A 17,699-nucleotide genomic window follows, 5' to 3' on the forward strand; every position below is an offset into this window, starting at 1 on the left:
TTGGGGCTCCCACACAAGTGAGGCACCGTTTTTATCGGAAGACCCGGGGGAATGCTGGGTGGTAGGAAATTTGTGTGAGCCCGGTGATGCCACAACTTTCCCACACAGAAATGTGTGGAAAAAGTGATTTTTCTTCAGCTAAATTTGAGGTATGCAGGGGATTCTGGGTAAGGAAACGTTGGGAGATCCACTCAAGTCATACCACCCTGGAATCCCCTGGGTGTCTACTTTTCAGAAATGTGTGGGTTTGGTAGGTTTCCCTAGGTGCTGGCAGAGCTAGGGTTAAAAAACTACAGCTAGGCACTTTGCCAAAAAAGGGTCATTTTTCCACTGTGAAATTGAGGTGTGTTCACGTTGGATTTTGCACCGTTTCCTGTCGCGGGCACTAGGCCTACTCACGAAAGTGAGGTACCATTTTTCTCGGAAGATTTTGGGGAATGCAGTGTGGGGGGAAATTTGTGGATCCACGCAGATTCCAGAACTTTCCACCACAGAAATGTGAGGAAAATGTGTTTCTTGAACAATTTTTTAGGTTTGCAAGGAATTCTGGGTAACAGAACCTGGTGTGAGCCGGTCAAGTCACCCCATCCTGGATTTCCCTGGGTGTCTAGTTTTCAAAAATGTATAGGTTTGCTAGGTTTCCCTAGGTGCTGGCAGAGCTAGGGTTAAAAAACTACAGCTAGGCACTTTGCAAAAAAAGGGTAATTTTTCATTGTGAAAATGTGGTGTGTTCACGTTGCGTTGTGAGCCGTTTCCTGTCGTGGGCACTAAGCCTACCCACACAAGTGAGATACCATTTTTATCGGGAGACTTAGGGTAATTCAGATTTGTAAAGCAACTGGTATTACCTATTGACTTTTCGATGCATTTCTGCCTACCAAATGAAAGACAATGTGCAAAAAAGAAGTAATTTTGAAAAATGATTGATAATTCTCATGCTAGTATGAGTATTCCCAATTTCGGAAATGTGCAAATATCTACTGTTTCTAAACTCTATATTTTGTTCCCATTTCAGAAATACATAGGTGTCTTTCATACCCATTTTTCCATGTACACATTTTCTCAGAATAATTGCTATATACCCGGTACATAATAAAAAAACATTGCAAGTCGCTGCTCAGTTTTTGGCTCTTGGTTCGTCGGGTTCTTGGTGAACCTACAAGTCCTATATATCCCCACAACCAGGAAGGTTCAGCGGATGTAACGATATATTGCTTTCAAAGAGGTGTCATAATTAGAAGAATTTACATGTGAAAACATTGACACAAAAGGCTGTTTTCTTCAACTAATTTTCAAGTTTTTCCTATATTTAACTGTTAGTTTCTATAAAGAAACCTTGAAGGATCTACACAAATGACCCCTTGCTGAATTCAGAATTTTGTCTACTTTTCCAAAATGTATAGCTTTCCTGGATCCATTATTGCTTACCCATTTCTACCATTAACTGGAAGGAGGTTGAAAGCACAAAAAATAGCAAAAATAGGCAATATCCCAGAAAAATGCCAAAACTGTGTAAAATATTTTGGTTTTCTGCCAAAAGTCTGCTTGTCCCTGAAAGCTGGGAAGATGGTGATTTCAGCACCACAACTTCTTTTTTGATGCCCTTTGCAGGGAAAAAAACAGACGCTTTCATCTGTAGCCCTTTTTTCGCATTTTTTCCCAGAAAAACAAAATGTTGCTGTATTTTGGCTAATTTCTGAGTCCCCTCCAGGGGAATCCCCAAATCCTGGGTACCTTTGGAATCCCCATGATGTTTGAAAAAAAGGACGTAAATTTGGCGTGGATACCTTATGTAGTCAAAAAGTTACAGGGGCCTAAGCGCGAACTACCCCGAATTGCCAAAAAAAGGCTTAGAACAGAGGGGGAAAAGGCCTAGCAGCGAAGGGGTTAATGAGGCCAACGTGGAAGGTAATACGCTTTCTAGTTATGTGCTGTAAGGGGACTGCACTCTTCTAATGCTTCCCTTTATGTGGAGATGCTATGATGCTCTCCATCCCCTTTCCGATTCAGCCACATTATTGCATATGATGCACTTATTTCTGCGTTTGCATGCAAAACCAATCCATTTTCTAGGCAAATTGAAATAAGCAGTTTTCCCACAGACATACTAAATTCCCCTTAGAATAGGTTCTCCACCAAGCAAATAATCTCCACTAACTCCATCAGTTATATCACACCACTTTCTTCCACAAATACTACCGTACTTCCCTTAAAAGAACTATGCCTTATCATACATAGCTCACCTTTTATCCTATTCTCAATCTAGGATATAAACTGACAATCTAAATTCCTCTTACTCATTCATCTCTTCTAATGCAACATTCTGTTTTTCCCAATTCTCACTACCTTTACTCCTCCCTCCTTGTATTTTCTAATAAAAGTATGCTCCTCGCTACCCAACAGACACACATAACTTTGATCAGTGTTAGGAACATACTTGTTTTGTGCAAACTCTCTCAAAAATGTACTATATTTAATTTCTCTGCTGTCTTCTCTAATAGCCAAATCTTCTAAAAGCACATTAAACTATTTCAAATATGGAGAAAGAAACTCCTCATGGTTAAAAAGAATCTATATACATGTTACACAACAGTGAATAAGAAATAGGAAGCAGTATGCTAGTAGAGCCTTCCCTAGCTGATGTAAGAAGGTAGGCACACATCTAAGACCCACTAACTTTCTTTACATCCACATATTCTCTAATCATTTTAGTATGCACATTATCCTTAAATACACTTACTAAGTTTTCTCTATGTGCTGGTACATCATATTTTACCTCATTTCTTTTATTAGTAAATAAACATTAGCATTTCTACCACCATGTGAAGCATATACCACAGGAGTCAGTAAGCACAACAACAGTTACACTTATATTATTATTATTGACACCATCTTCTATTGCGACAAAAACTCTTATTGTGGTGAAACAGTTCATAGATCAACAATAAAACTATACTATGTTTCTTCTTTTTTAATAAAAACAATAATCAAAACAAAAATTCAACTTAGTCTTCTCAGTTTTCTTTTCAACTGTTTATTTAAAAAGTTCATTTCAAATATGTTTCAGGTTTCAGTTATCTCTGTTCGACTGTGTTGTATTTTGCTCTCTATGGCATGAGACGTTCTAAGTGGGCGATCTCTATGGTGGGGCTAACTACGATGAAAGATTCTAGAATGCAGGGAGAGCCCTGTCTGACATTGCGCTATATGAACTTGTATAACGGTTGTTCTACAATAAACATGTTATTGTAAATAGCTTGGTGGTGTTGTCCAAGAAACAGCAGTCTTAAAAACGTTATCTCAAAAAGTCTCTTTATCCAATTCAATGGGACTCTTCTGTTTCGAAGTCAGTTTTTTTCACTCTCAAACTTGTGCTGGCAGTGATTCACAAACGTATGGTCATCCAACACTGTTTCATCTTCTTTTGAAACTCAGAACACCCATTCAGGCGAGGCATATTTTCTATTTGGAACTCTTTCTCAATAATTGCTAGGCCACTGGTGACTCATTCCACTAGTTTCAGAATCTATTTGTATCAAACGTTTCTTCTGGTTCAATGGTGTTTTCTTTTGCATGTTCTCTTCCGTGGAATATCTTCCTCAACTCTTTCTCTCTCAGCAACAGTCTTTGTCAGAGTTTCTTTACTGTCCAAGGAACTTTGACTTGACCTCGAACCCGGACTCAAACTTGAACTCTGATTAGCTTTGTCTGTATCTGCTCTGTTCACTGTGAGCTTCTTCTTTCCTTTGGGGGTCATTGTAACTTTGATCTTCAACTGCAACTTCTCGCTGTTTGCCTCTCGCTCTCTGGCACTCTAGAGCTTAGTGCACTGCGGGATCTGTATGGTATCAGTAGCTTTACCCTTTCACTTTCCTAACACTTAAGGTAAAAACAACTTTTTTCATCTCTTCTAAACACGGTGAAGTTACTGGTGCTGCTGTGATGTTTAGTTGAAGCATTTGTTTTTAGGAATTTTTAAACCAATAGATCAATTGAAAATGTGGGTGTGACCCTTACACATATATATTCTTTATTTCATTAGAGGTTACCCCACTTTTTTAATTGGGCTAAAAAAGAAACTCAAGAGTAATAGGTCCTGAAGAAGGTGGTTGAAAGTACCTGTATCCCATCAAAACGTGCGTTGACCAATTTTGTTTGAAAAACTCAGTTCAAATCACATCAATGGAAGGTTAAAGAAGAATGGTCTCCTTAGTTGCTGTTGAAGAGTATTGTACTGGGTGGTCTAAAGGACCGGTGTATATGGAGTGGGCATGGGTGTGATGTATGAGTGAGAGCCAGAGATTGGCAAATGGGGTGGTCAAATATTCAATTGTGTATTGTACTGTTTTGATTTTGTATTTATTGTAGTATTGTTTGTGGAATCTATGTGTGAGTTAGTACTAGTACTAGTTAAGTACTATATTTATATATAAAAAACGTTTCTGTAAAAATGAAATTTATAAAAATAAGAAAAATTGTCAGAAAATAAGTAAATCATGCAAAATAAAATAAAAATGTGAACAAATGTTTCTGGGTCATTCTCTATTGGATTAATTCCATTGATGAATGTAGATTAAGCAGGAAGAGTCATTACTGATGTCTGTTGTTTTTTCTCCTTTCCTGAACCTCATGTATAAATTTGGGGGCACCCTTTTTCTGATAAAAGAATAATGAGTATTCTTTGATCTCCTTGAGCACTTACAGTTAATATTTCACTTTTCCAGGAAGTTATTAAAGGGATTATGAACTGGAAAAAGTTCACACCAGTGGCTCTATCAACCTTGTCAATGGTTTCATTGCTCACAAGCACCCGTGTGCCACACAGGTAAAAATTAAATGTTTTTACTTTTTAGTTTGTCTTGTTTTGACCTATTCGAATAAGTGCTTAAATAGCTAAGTCTCTTTTGCTTTGAAAGTATCCACGCTTCACAAGCCAGCGCTTTACAAAGCAATAAATAAATGAATCGGTTGTTCATGCATTTCTGATAGATGGTATTGGGGTGGTAATGGGTTGGGAAGTTTATCTGCCTGTTTAAATTCTTTTTCTTCATTTTGTATTTGGAGTCCCTCTTTTCTCGTTTTTGTTTTGTTTAAATCTATTACATTCTTGCCTTTTTAAATATATATATATACACACACACACACACACACTCTCTCTCTCTCTCTCTCTCTCTCGCTAAAAAAACATAGAAATTCAGCAGTTACAGTTACCTGAGCTAACTATAATTTACGCTCCTGTGATGCACTGTTTATGACCTCACATATTACATAACTCATGACATGGTCAGTGACATCACTGATGACATCTCAAATGACATAATTCACAGCACCACTCACACACCCACTCACACCGCCAGGTTCTCATACACTCACTCACACACCCACAAAACCATTTGCATACCTATTCACATATCCATACAACTTGTCACACACCCTCTCACTCATCCATGCAAATACTCACAAACCCCCTGCATCAGGGTGTCAAGAGCCAACCGTTTGTGCACACTGTTCCTTAACGTTAATGCCCTAACCCACTTCATTAAGAGAAAAAAGGTTCTGTCTTGCATTGCATCAAAATTTCCAGACATAGCCATATTGCAAGAACCCATATTTCACATCTGAAATCTATTAAATTAAGGAGAGATTGGGTAGGTCATGTTATTAGTAACAGTATACTGCCCTCCTCCTTTTCCGATTCCCGGTATTCTTTGAAAAGGTGTGGAGTTGCCATTCTCGTTCATAAAGCTGTACTGGGTACTGTCTTGAAAACATTGATGGATCCATCGTCTTCATAAAATCTAAAAGTAGGGATCAGATTTTGATTGTGGGGTCAGTGTAGGCTAACCAGACTATTCACTGAGTTTGGTTCCACCATGGCAATTATGGGGGAGACTAGAATAGAGCTCTGGATCCCCATTTAGATCATTCTGGCCCAATGGATAGAGCTAACGCACGGGATAGAGCAATGTTGAATGGTGTAGTGAGTGAGCATGGTTTGAAGAACCCTTGGCAGTTGTTACACCCTAGGGATAGGGAGTATGCATGTATCTCCTTTGTCCATGGAACTTGTTCTCTGGTCGATTTCTTTTTAAAGTCCCATGCCGCGTTAGCCTTCCTGAGTGATTGTAGTATTGTACCTGGGGGAATCTCTGACCATGCCCTAAAAGTTTTGGAATTGATTTTAGGACACGTGCCCCCAGCATCAAAGTGTTGAAGACTGAATGTCTCCCAGTACCGTAACCCGGAGAGTAAACAAAAACATATTGGCCATTTACGTAAATTCTTACTAGATAATAAATCCTCTACAAAATCAACGCAGATTTTATGGGCAACAGGGAAGATCACTTTGAGAGGTATGCTTATGTGAGATTTAGCGATTCGCAAGCGAGAAATTAATGATACACAATCTTGTTTGGAGAGGGTAGTACGTGATCTTAGTGAGTCATATGTGGGGATCCCACAACGGTTTCCTTAGGTCAATTGGAACAAGCAAATTATGATCTTAATTTGCATTTCACTACACAAGCAGAATATGCCCTCCTTTGTTTGAAGTTGCGTCAGTATTAACAAGGTGAAAAGGTAGGCAGGATTCTTGTAGCTCAGTTGCGTCAGCGAGAGGCCCACTCCAGCGATTCATAGCGAAACTCATGGTTGAATCCTACACCCAGTGCATATCACAGAAACGTTCACAATCCTCTTCTTAGCACTTTATAGTTTAGAGGTCCCTCTTGATGCTGCTTCTGAACACATTTTGTTTCAGGATCTCCATTTGCCTTTCTTGTCTGAGGAGATTAGGCAGCTTCTGAAGGGAGAGATCACAAAGGAGGAGATCTCAGAGGCTATCAAGAGTACATCAAATAATAAAGCCCCGGGAGATGTTGTTTTCCAGATTGATTTTTGTAAGATAAACATAGAATGTTGGTTCTGCTTCGCTATAGGCTTCATAAGGAGCTAGAGGGTGATGCTGCCATTCTACTAGAGTTTAATAGAGCGATCATCACCCTAATCTTGAAGCCTGAGAAAGATCCTACAAATTGTGCGAGTTATCATCCTATTTTGCTTCCTAATACAGACATGAAGATACTCGTTAAGGTCCTTGCAACTTGCCTCAAGAAAGTTCTTTCTAGCCTGATACATAGCTCTCAAGTGGGATTAGTACCAAGTTGTTGTTCTCAAAATCATATCGGTTTCTTGTCAAATGTAATATGGCAAGTTCAGAATGACCCAGATGACAAGCTGCTGCTTTATTTGCATGCCGAAAAGGCTTTTGACCGGGTTGAATGGGGATATCTTTGTCTTACCTTAAGCAGGGTAGGAATAGGAACAGTTTTTTTGCCCAAATTCAGTGTCTATTCTCAGCCCCTTCAGTGCAGATTGATTGTGGAGGTCACTTATCAAAGCCCTCTCAAATTTTACGAGGCATGCATTAGGGCTGCCCACTGTCACCTTTGTTCCTTTTAGCATTTGAGCCATTGACGGTGGCAATACATCAGTCTCCCCTTCTTCAGGGAGTAGAAACACCTGTTGGTGCTTGAAAGATCTTATTATACGCGGATTATATCTTGTTGACTTTGAGTGATCCTGCCTCCTCTGTTCCCCAACTCATGGCTTTAATCAAGACTGTTTTCGATTTTCTCCGGATATGATACATTGGTCCAAATGTCACTCACCTGTAGGAATCAGAGAACCATGCAAGGCAACTTTGGTCTCATATGAAAGGCCTCAGTTTTGAAGTATTTGGGTCTGCTGTAAACAGAGGTTTGTATGATATGTTGTTGATAATATTCAGCCTTTGATTATTAAGATGGAACAGGACTTTGTGAGATGGTCCACCTTACAGGTCTTTTTCTAGGGTAGGGTATAGATGATTAAGTCAGTGACTGCTCCTAGATTCAACTATGTCTTTGGTATGCTGCCCCTAATTATTCCTGCTTGTACCCGTCACACCATAAATAGGAGTATTAAGAGGTTTATCTGGGCAGGCAAGTAACTGCGACTTAAATCGTCAAGGTTACATGCAGATTCCATGTCAGGTGGTCTTCTGTTCCCTGATATGCGTCTTTACTATTTGGCTCAAAAAGTATTGCAACTGGCTTACCTGTTGGTTCCTGTTACTGATCAACCAGATTGGGTGATGTGGGAGCAGAATACAGTTAATGCTCCTGGGGGCTTAGGTATCTTGTACAATTCTTATGTCTTAGCAACCCCACTCTGTCCTCCGGCTTTTAGGGTTATGTGTGCTGCTAGGAGGGATTTGCACTGATTTTGAGAGTGAATAGTACAGTTCACAAGGACACACCGCTTTGAAATAATGAGGGAATCATTGTAGATCAAAAACCGTTTAGATGGGCTTTGTGGGAAGAATGGTGAATTAAAACAATTGGAGACCTCCTTGATGGGGACTCGATTAATTCCTTTAAGTCATTAAAATCAGAGTTTTCCCTTCCCCAGTAGCAGCTTTGGAAGTATTGGCAAGTGTGGCATTGCTGGAGAGGTAAATTAGGGCGAGATGCGATATATCTCTCAACCTTGCCAGTCGTGGACTATCTCAGAGTGTGGGGGCCTTTCTAAGGGTGGTATGTCTAATATTTATCAAATACCTATTGACAATTTATTCTCACATGAAACTTGTCTTGTGGCTAAATCCTATTGGCAGGAGAGGTTAGAAGTGGAGTACTTCGAGGGCAACTGGAAGAAAATGTTGGAGTATCACGATCGCTCGCTCGCTCAGAGAAGCACGCTTGAAGTTTGCTTATTTTAAAATTCTGCACAATTGGTATACTCTCCTTGTATAACGCTCATCTAGCTCCCAATGCAGCATGCTGGAGGTGCTGTAGTGCAGCATGTGATGTGCGCCACATGCTTTGGTCATGCCTTGCATTAGATTCATATTGGTGTTTTATATAGGAAATGCTAACTTCAACTAGTTTTATTTCTTTTGAGGAGTCAGACAAAATGGCTCTCTTACATGACTTTGTTGATTTGTATAATACGACTTCCCATTGGCATGGATTGATGTCAATGGCTCTTATGGTGGCCAAGATCTGTATTTTAAGGCATTGGCGTACTGCACTGGTGCCCATGCATCAAGAGTGGATAGCTGAACTTTGTAGATTAGCTACATATAAACGCCAATATACAGGGTTTATGATCAAATACATGATTTTGATGAGGTTTAGGGTCCTTTTTCCTAGGCTTTGTGATCATTGTCTATTTTCCTTTGGCATGTGACTACTACTTTCTTTTTTCAGATTAAACTAGGATGGTATTTGGAGTGCTTTCATTTTAGGGCTTGTGGTACTATATGTTTGTTTAAGAGGATTGCTTTTTATGTGGGGGCGGGTTAACCTAGGTATTGCTTAAACTGTGTTGGTTGAACGCGAGGATTCTTTTGTTCCATATTTATTTGTTTATTCATTTATCCCTTCTCTTTCTTTCCTCTCTTGTTTCTTCCTTTCTTATGACCTTATTATTCCTTATTGGGATCTTATTTATTATTGTGTTTATGAGGTACATTGTGGGGTACATTATACGTTATTAAAATTACTTTCGTGTATTATAAAAATCACAATGAAGAAATGTATAAAAAATAAATAAAGTGTTGTTTTTGTTGCTTGTGCTAATACTCCTAGTGACTAACACAAAAAAGGGATTGTACTGTGTTTTTTGTGAGACAGACACTTCATTTGCTGTACATAGAAAAATGTTATCTATCCATCTTACATTTTTTTAGGAAGTTTCATTACTCAGAGTATGTTAGCATGTTCATTATAGTTTTGACATTTAATGCTTTCTGTCTACGAGGACCCTCCTTGACATGGACAAATACAGGGAAGGTGGCCTGCAAGGGACAGCAGATGACTATTCCTGTGATTGGATTACGAAATGTGGTTTTTTTTCTTCTTTTTTTAAAAGCAGCCTAACATCCTTTAAGGAACAGGTGCTGTTTAAAAAAAAAAAAAAACGTTTTCCATTTTGGAAAAACCTCCAGTGAGAGATGGTTGTGGGCCACTGACCACTCCCCATTGAGGTATCACCAGGGGTCTCAAAGGGCAAAGGGTGCAATGCGAAACATTTCCCTTTATAAATCAGTCTGATAGAGACTTCTAGCTGCAGATTCCTTACATATGAGTTTCCCAGGCGTCAGCTAGATAGAGTTTCTACCAGATAATGCATTACAGAAGGTAAGTAACTTGTTTGTTACCACCCCAACTTTGGAGTTGGTAACTAATCAATGGTTTGTGACTGGAATTACTGTCACAACCATCGTTACATGATACAATTAAGAAGGAGCGCCAAAAACACGTTGCTTCCAAAATGCGATTCACCATAGGTTTCTAAACCCATTTTGTGATTATGTAAAACCTTTCTGAATCACAAAATGGCTTTGGTATGTAAGAAAATGTGATTAAGTAGTCACAAACTCTTCAATTATTTAGAGATATGCAAGGTTACACGTGGCCCTAAGTGGGTTAGAAGCTAAAAAAATGTATTTGCTCATGGGAACCTCAGGCCAGCAGTCCTCAGGTACAAGAATAAAACCACACATGCCAGAACCTTCTCATGTAATGCCTCTAAAATCTGGAATGCTCTACAAACCCATGTAAGATGGATACTATCTCTGGCCCTTTTTAAGCATCTACTGTAATATCTGATAGAGTCATCTAGCTGCAGATTTGTAACGCCCTGAACGTCTCAGGATCGTTTAACAGACACGACAATGAGGACGCAACCACTTGTGAAGGGTTAGTTCTTTTAATGAAGGCAAATAAAATACAAAGAACAAACAAAAGTTATAGTCACTGGAATCCTCCAGGCTAAGTACGTTACCAGCCCACAGCACGGATGGTCCTAACCGTCCTCTGCATATACGCCGATCCCGGCGTATGCCAACAGAGGGCAGAAATGAAATGGCCGACAATGCCAATCGGTAGGCTGTGAGGGGCACGAAGAGTGTTGGGGAGAATCGAGGAGTCAGGGAAACACCCAGCCGGGGTCTCTACCTGAAGGGAGCAGCCGCTCAACCTCTTCCTCAGACTGCACCGGGACGCGGAGTCACCTCCTGGTGATGCGTTACCGATACCCCAATCACAAGCAAGAAGACTGAACCGAGAGCAGCCGCTCGATCGATCCTGTGGACTTCCGAGTCTGTAACGCGGCAAACACCTCCTGGTGTGCGTTACAGCTGGCAGTCCCTGTGTCTCTGGTCGGGCTGGGAGTTACGACTCCAACCAGCAAAAGCGCCACTGCGCTTGGACTCAGCCGAGTCAAAAAGCGAAGCTCAATGGTTGACCGGTAGAGCTTCCGGGTCCTTCACAGGTGACGATGGGGCAAGACACGGCCCAGGGAGTAACGACTCGACCTACCTCCGTTCTTGCCTTACTGGAGCACCACTCCGGAACACTGCTCTTCACGAAGCAGGTACGTCGGTGTAAACACAATATCCGACAGCCTTGTACCTCCCGGTTCCTCCCTTTATAGGGCGTGTTTTCCTTGAGTTATGTAACAGCTCTCCTGTTTACATAAGGGCGTGTTTCCCTTGAGTTATGTAACAGCTCTCCTGTTTACATAAGGGCGTGTTTCCCTTGAGTTATGTAACAGCTCTCCTGTTTACATAAGGGCGTGTTTCCCTTGAGTTATGTAACAGCTCTCCTGTTTACATAAGGGCGTGTTTCCCTTGTATGACAGGAATTCTTGACAGTACATCCTCCCTCTCAGCGGCTCCCCACGGGTCCAGCGCTGGCAGGAAAACGCCGATGGAACAAGGAGACCAAGCGCGGAGCATGAACCCCTTCAGCCGGTTCCCATGAATGCTCCTCCGGGCCATAGCCTTTCCACGCAACCAGGTACCACAGCTTCCCCCTGCGCCATTTGGACGCCCGTATGCCCGACACTTCATACTCCACCTCCGACTCCACGCATACCGGCCTAGGTGTCCCAGACGGCTTGGAGGGTGCTGGTTTGAGCAATGATACATGAAAGACAGGGTGTATCCGCAATGACTGGGGCAAGCACACCTTCACGTTCACGGGACCCATACACTTGGTAATTCGATAGGGGCCCATGTACTTGGGATGGAACACACTGTTCTTTCGAAACCTCATGTTTCTTGTGGATATCCAGACGTAGTCTCCAGTGCGGTACAGTGGCCCGGGCCTTCTCTTCCTATCTGCCGCAGCCTTGTATCTTCTCTTGGCCTCTATTAGGACAGCCCTTGAGCGCATCAACGTGTCTTTTATGTGTGCCACCCTGTCCGCTGTGGCGGGAATCCTGTCCTCTCTGAACGGATGTAGAAATGGCAAGAACCTGGGATGTTGGCCATAGTTGCTATAGAACGGAGATGACTGTGTGGAGCTGTGAGTGGCGTTGTTATAGGCTATCTCTGCAACCCATAGCAAGTCGACCCATTCTTCCCTGCCCTGGTCCACAAAACATCGCAGATACTGTTTGAGCGTTTGGTTCAGGCGCTCGGTTTGGCCGTCCGTTTGAGGGTGGTAGCTGGTGGACAGGGCGGTCTTAACATGCAGCGCAGTGCACCAAGTCTTCCAGAATTGCGCAGTAAACTGCGACCCCCGGTCCGACACGATCACCCCAGGTAATCCATGCAGTCGTACCACATTCTTTAGGAGTAGTGACGCCAATTCCCCGGCCGTAGGGACTCTCTTGCAGGGGATGAAGTGCCCCATTTTCGTCAAGTAATCCACCACCACCAGTATTGCCGTCATCCCCTGGTCTACCGGTAGGCCCACCACGAAGTCCAGTGATATGCTATCCCATGGTCTATCCGGGGTCGGAAGTGGATGTAAGAGCCCTTGGGTTCGGCCATGGTCGGCCTTCATGGTAGCACACGTAGGACACTCCTGTCCCCACCTCCTGACATCCACTCTCATGGTTGGCCACCAGAAATGCCGTCCCATGCTAGCCACCGTTTTTTCAAAGCCCAAATGACCTGCGCATGGAGAGTCATGGCACCAGATGAATGCTTGTTTCCTTAGCCTAGGCGTGGGTATCAATAGGCACCTGCCCTTCAGGGGTATCCCGTCCTTCAGCTGCCATTCTCTGTGACTGAGGAGCCACCTCCGCCATGCGAATGACCTGATCCCTCTCTTTATTCCCCTCAGGAAAGTATCCGGTTGGATAACCCCCAATACCATCCTCGGGGAAATGATGGAACGCTTGGTTGCAGGCAATGGTTCCTTAACTGCAGATTGACGGGACAGGGCGTCCGCCTTCCGGTTTTCCGTCCCCGGCCGATATGTGATGCGGAAGTTGAACCCCGCAAAGAAGATCATCCACCGCAGCTGCCTGGGAGAAAGGTGTCTAGTGGCCGTCATGAACTGTAGGTTCCGATGGTCCGTGTACACCGATACCACATGTCTTGCCCCCATCAACCAATGCCTCCATTCGGTGAAGGCGTCCTTGATTGCGAGAAGCTCCTTCTCCGCAATATGGTAGTTGCGTTCGGCGTCGTTGAGTTTGCGGGACATGTACGCAATGGGATGAAGCACCCCTGTGTCGTGGTTGTGTTGGGACAAGATAGCCCCCAGCGCCACATCCGACGCGTCCGCTTCCACCACGTAGGGGAGATCCGGATCGGGGTGAGCCAACACCGGCGCCTTACCAAAGGCGCTTTTCAGGGCCTCAAAGGCTTTGTTTGCTTCAGGGGACCAGACAAACTCCTTGGACTTCCTCAGTAGCTGTGTGATTGGGGCCACCACTCCTGAAAATCCATCTATAAACCGCCTGTAAAAGTTGGCGAAGCCAATGAAACTTTGGACGTCCTTCACGCTTTGGGGCACCGGCCATTCTTTCACCGCCTTGATCTTTCGTTCTGCCATCTCCTGTCCCTCTGGACTCAGCATCACTCCGAGGAATTCCACGGATGTGACGTGGAAGTCACACTTGCTGAGTTTACAAAACAGCATGTTTTCCCTCAGCTTTTGGAGCACAGCTTTGACGTGGTGTACGTGCTCCTCCACACTGGACGAATAGATGAGGATGTCGTCGATATATACGACCACGTAGATATCCAACTCCTCTCTGAATACCTCATTCAAAAAGTACTGAAAGGCTGCCGGGGCGTTGCACAGACCGAACGGCATGACGAGGTACTCAAAAAGGCCGAACCTGGTCTTAAAGGCGGTCTTCCACTCGTCTCCGTCCCTCATGCGCACCAGATGATATGCCCCTTTCAAATCCAACTTGGTGTAGATACGAGCTTTCTTGACCTGTTCCAGAAGTACACTGATGAGAGGCAAGGGGTACCGATTTTTTATGGTTATCGCATTCAATGCCCTAAAGTCCACACAGGCTCTCAGCTCCCCATTAGCCTTCGGGATGAAGAAGAGTGGCGAGGCGGCCGGAGACTTGGACGGGCGAATGAATCCTAGCTTGAGGAGTTTATCCAGGTACCCCCGGAGATGCATGTTTTCAGGCTCCGTCAGGGCATACAGCCTGCCGCTGGGAACGCTGGCCCCTGGCACCAGGTCGATCTGGCAGTCAAACTGTCTATGTGGTGGTAGCACTTCCGCCTTCACCTCATCAAATACATCCTCAAAACTGTGATAAGCCTGGGGGAGAGCCACATCTTTTTCTGCCGCTGTAGCCACCGTCTGACTCCCGCTCTCATCTGCGTCAAGGGATTCCGTTCTTATTCCACAATGCAGGATGCAATACGGTGACGTCATTTCGATGCGATGTGTTGGCCAATCCACAAAGGGGTTGTGTTTCTGTAGCCACGGCAATCCCAATATGACGCCATATTGGGGCGCTCGGATGATGTTAAAATCGATTTGTTCCAAATGGTTCCTCCCATATCTCATCGGAAGGACCCCCGTGTGCTGTCCGATGGGCCCCGTCACCAATCGCCTTCCGTCTACCGCATAGACGTCTTCGGGTAATGCTTTGGGAAGAAGCACTAGCCCTAGCCTGCATGCCTCGTTGTGGTCCATAAACATGCCAGTGGCCCCTGAATCCACCATGGCCACAACGGGTATCCACTGGTCATGCACTCCCACGTGCACCGTGATAAACAGGTGTCGTTGTCCCTTAGTGACCGAGTTGGAAAGTGAAGGGATGGATGAGTGACTCCGAGATGCCCCTTCTCTGGTCTTGGAGTCCTCTAGTTTTCCGCCGGTATGTCCACCACGGCTGTTACCGACCGGTTGGCCCGATAACGTGACGTCTTCGGTTTGGCAGGGCATTCACGTACGTAGTGGCCTTTTTTGCCACAATATAGGCACAATCCTTGTTTACGGCGTGACTCTTTCTCCGTGGCTGTGAGGCTCGCTCGTATTGCGCTGATGTCCATGGGTTCTCCCTTGGATGCGGTGGAAGTTTCAGGACTTCCCACCGTCACATAGGATGGAAGGGATTTTCCTTTTCTCCCATGATCCCCCTTTCTTTCACTTAGCCTATGTTCCAGCCGTAATACCAGGTTGATAAGGCCCTCACATGTCTTGGGTTGAGGGTCAATATGAGCCACGGCGTCCTTGAGCTCATCGCACAGCCCTTGATGGAAGAGCGCCGTCTGTTTAGCAACAGGCCACTTGGTTTCCGCAACCAGCCTTCGGAACGCGTTGAGATACTGCACCAGGTCGTTGGATCCCTGTCTCAACTCAAGCATTTCACGGTCCGCCGTGTACGAGTCAGCCCTTCTGTCGAATACCTTCAGGAATTCCTCGCGAAAAGCACCCCAATCACATAAGAGGGGGTCGTCCCTGCTCACCAGAGGTACGGCCCATTGTGCCGCGTTTCCAGCCAAATAGGATATAAGGAAAGCCACACGAGCCTGACTCGTGGGGAACGCCTTTGGTTTGCACGATAAATGTAGCGCCACTTGTGTGAGGAATACCTGCACTGTGTTAGGATCCCCACTGTACCTCTCTGGTGTTGCCAAGGGGATTGCTACCGGCATTTCCACTACTACCGCAGGGGTCTGGTTCGTGAGGGAGGTGCTGGGCGTGAGCGGGTCCAATTGGATAGCATCCAGTCTGGCTTTTACATCGGCTGTTTCTTGCCTAGAGGCAGCCACTTCAACTTGCATGGCCGCTAAAGCAGCCAGCACATCATCAAGTGTTGCCATGTCTGTTATCGACCGGGAGACAGTTAGTGTTATTAAGGTCGGATATTTTGTAACGCCCTGAACGTCTCAGGATCGTTTAACAGACACGACAATGAGGACGCAACCACTTGTGAAGGGTTAGTTCTTTTAATGAAGGCAAATAAAATACAAAGAACAAACAAAAGTTATAGTCACTGGAATCCTCCAGGCTAAGTACGTTACCAGCCCACAGCACGGATGGTCCTAACCGTCCTCTGCATATACGCCGATCCCGGCGTATGCCAACAGAGGGCAGAAATGAAATGGCCGACAATGCCAATCGGTAGGCTGTGAGGGGCACGAAGAGTGTTGGGGAGAATCGAGGAGTCAGGGAAACACCCAGCCGGGGTCTCTACCTGAAGGGAGCAGCCGCTCAACCTCTTCCTCAGACTGCACCGGGACGCGGAGTCACCTCCTGGTGATGCGTCACCGATACCCCAATCACAAGCAAGAAGACTGAACCGAGAGCAGCCGCTCGATCGATCCTGTGGACTTCCGAGTCTGTAACGCGGCAAACACCTCCTGGTGTGCGTTACAGCTGGCAGTCCCTGTGTCTCTGGTCGGGCTGGGAGTTACGACTCCAACCAGCAAAAGCGCCACTGCGCTTGGACTCAGCCGAGTCAAAAAGCGAAGCTCAATGGTTGACCGGTAGAGCTTCCGGGTCCTTCACAGGTGACGATGGGGCAAGACACGGCCCAGGGAGTAACGACTCGACCTACCTCCGTTCTTGCCTTACTGGAGCACCACTCCGGAACACTGCTCTTCACGAAGCAGGTACGTCGGTGTAAACACAATATCCGACAGCCTTGTACCTCCCGGTTCCTCCCTTTATAGGGCGTGTTTTCCTTGAGTTATGTAACAGCTCTCCTGTTTACATAAGGGCGTGTTTCCCTTGAGTTATGTAACAGCTCTCCTGTTTACATAAGGGCGTGTTTCCCTTGAGTTATGTAACAGCTCTCCTGTTTACATAAGGGCGTGTTTCCCTTGTATGACAGGAATTCTTGACAAGATTCCTTATCTTAGAATTATCCCCATAGCAACTTCATCTTCTGGATGTGACGTTGACAGAGTCCATATAAGCCCTCCCCTGATGCCAGTTTCATATTTTCTGCGCTTACAACGTGGATCCAATCAGCGGTTCCTCAGACTGTTTTTTTTTTCTACCTCGATTATCTGGCGAATAGAGTAATGTGCCTTTAAAAACTACTTCTTATGTCCTCAGGGTTTAAGCCTTGTGGACAACAAATCTCTGCCATGAACCCTCACTCTGTTTGTCTGTGGTTGCTGCCATGCTGACAATGCTACACACACACATCAGCTTCCCCACAACCCCACAGCAGTTGGACCGCACCAAACAGGCATTCTACCAGGTGGCACAATTCCCACATGTGATTGGATGCATCGACTGCACGCATATCGCCATATGCCCTCCGTCAGCAAATGAGTACCTTTTCAGGAACCGCAAGTCATACCACTCGATCAACGTGCAGGTTGTGTGCGATGCCAACAACATCATAATGGACCTAGTGGCACAATTCCCAGGGAGCACACACGACTCATACATCTTCCGCAACAGTGGAATGCACAGGCGACTACT

At 44.6% G+C, this 17,699-nt stretch overlaps 1 protein-coding gene across 1 annotated transcript in view; it reads left to right on the top strand.

Annotated features, from left to right (window-relative positions):
- The window catches only part of CFAP221 (cilia and flagella associated protein 221), a 563,252-nt gene that overhangs the window by 358,279 nt on the left and 187,274 nt on the right, over nt 1-17,699 (top strand). Inside the window, exon 21 of the mRNA XM_085646788.1 lies at nt 4,725-4,825. Coding sequence (XP_085502914.1) covers nt 4,725-4,825 — 101 coding nt within the window. The remainder of the gene's footprint in view (nt 1-4,724; nt 4,826-17,699) is intronic.

The sequence above is a fragment of the Triturus cristatus genome, chromosome 3_2, assembly GCF_964204655.1.
Source record: "Triturus cristatus chromosome 3_2, aTriCri1.1, whole genome shotgun sequence".
Lineage (NCBI taxonomy): Eukaryota > Metazoa > Chordata > Amphibia > Caudata > Salamandridae > Triturus > Triturus cristatus.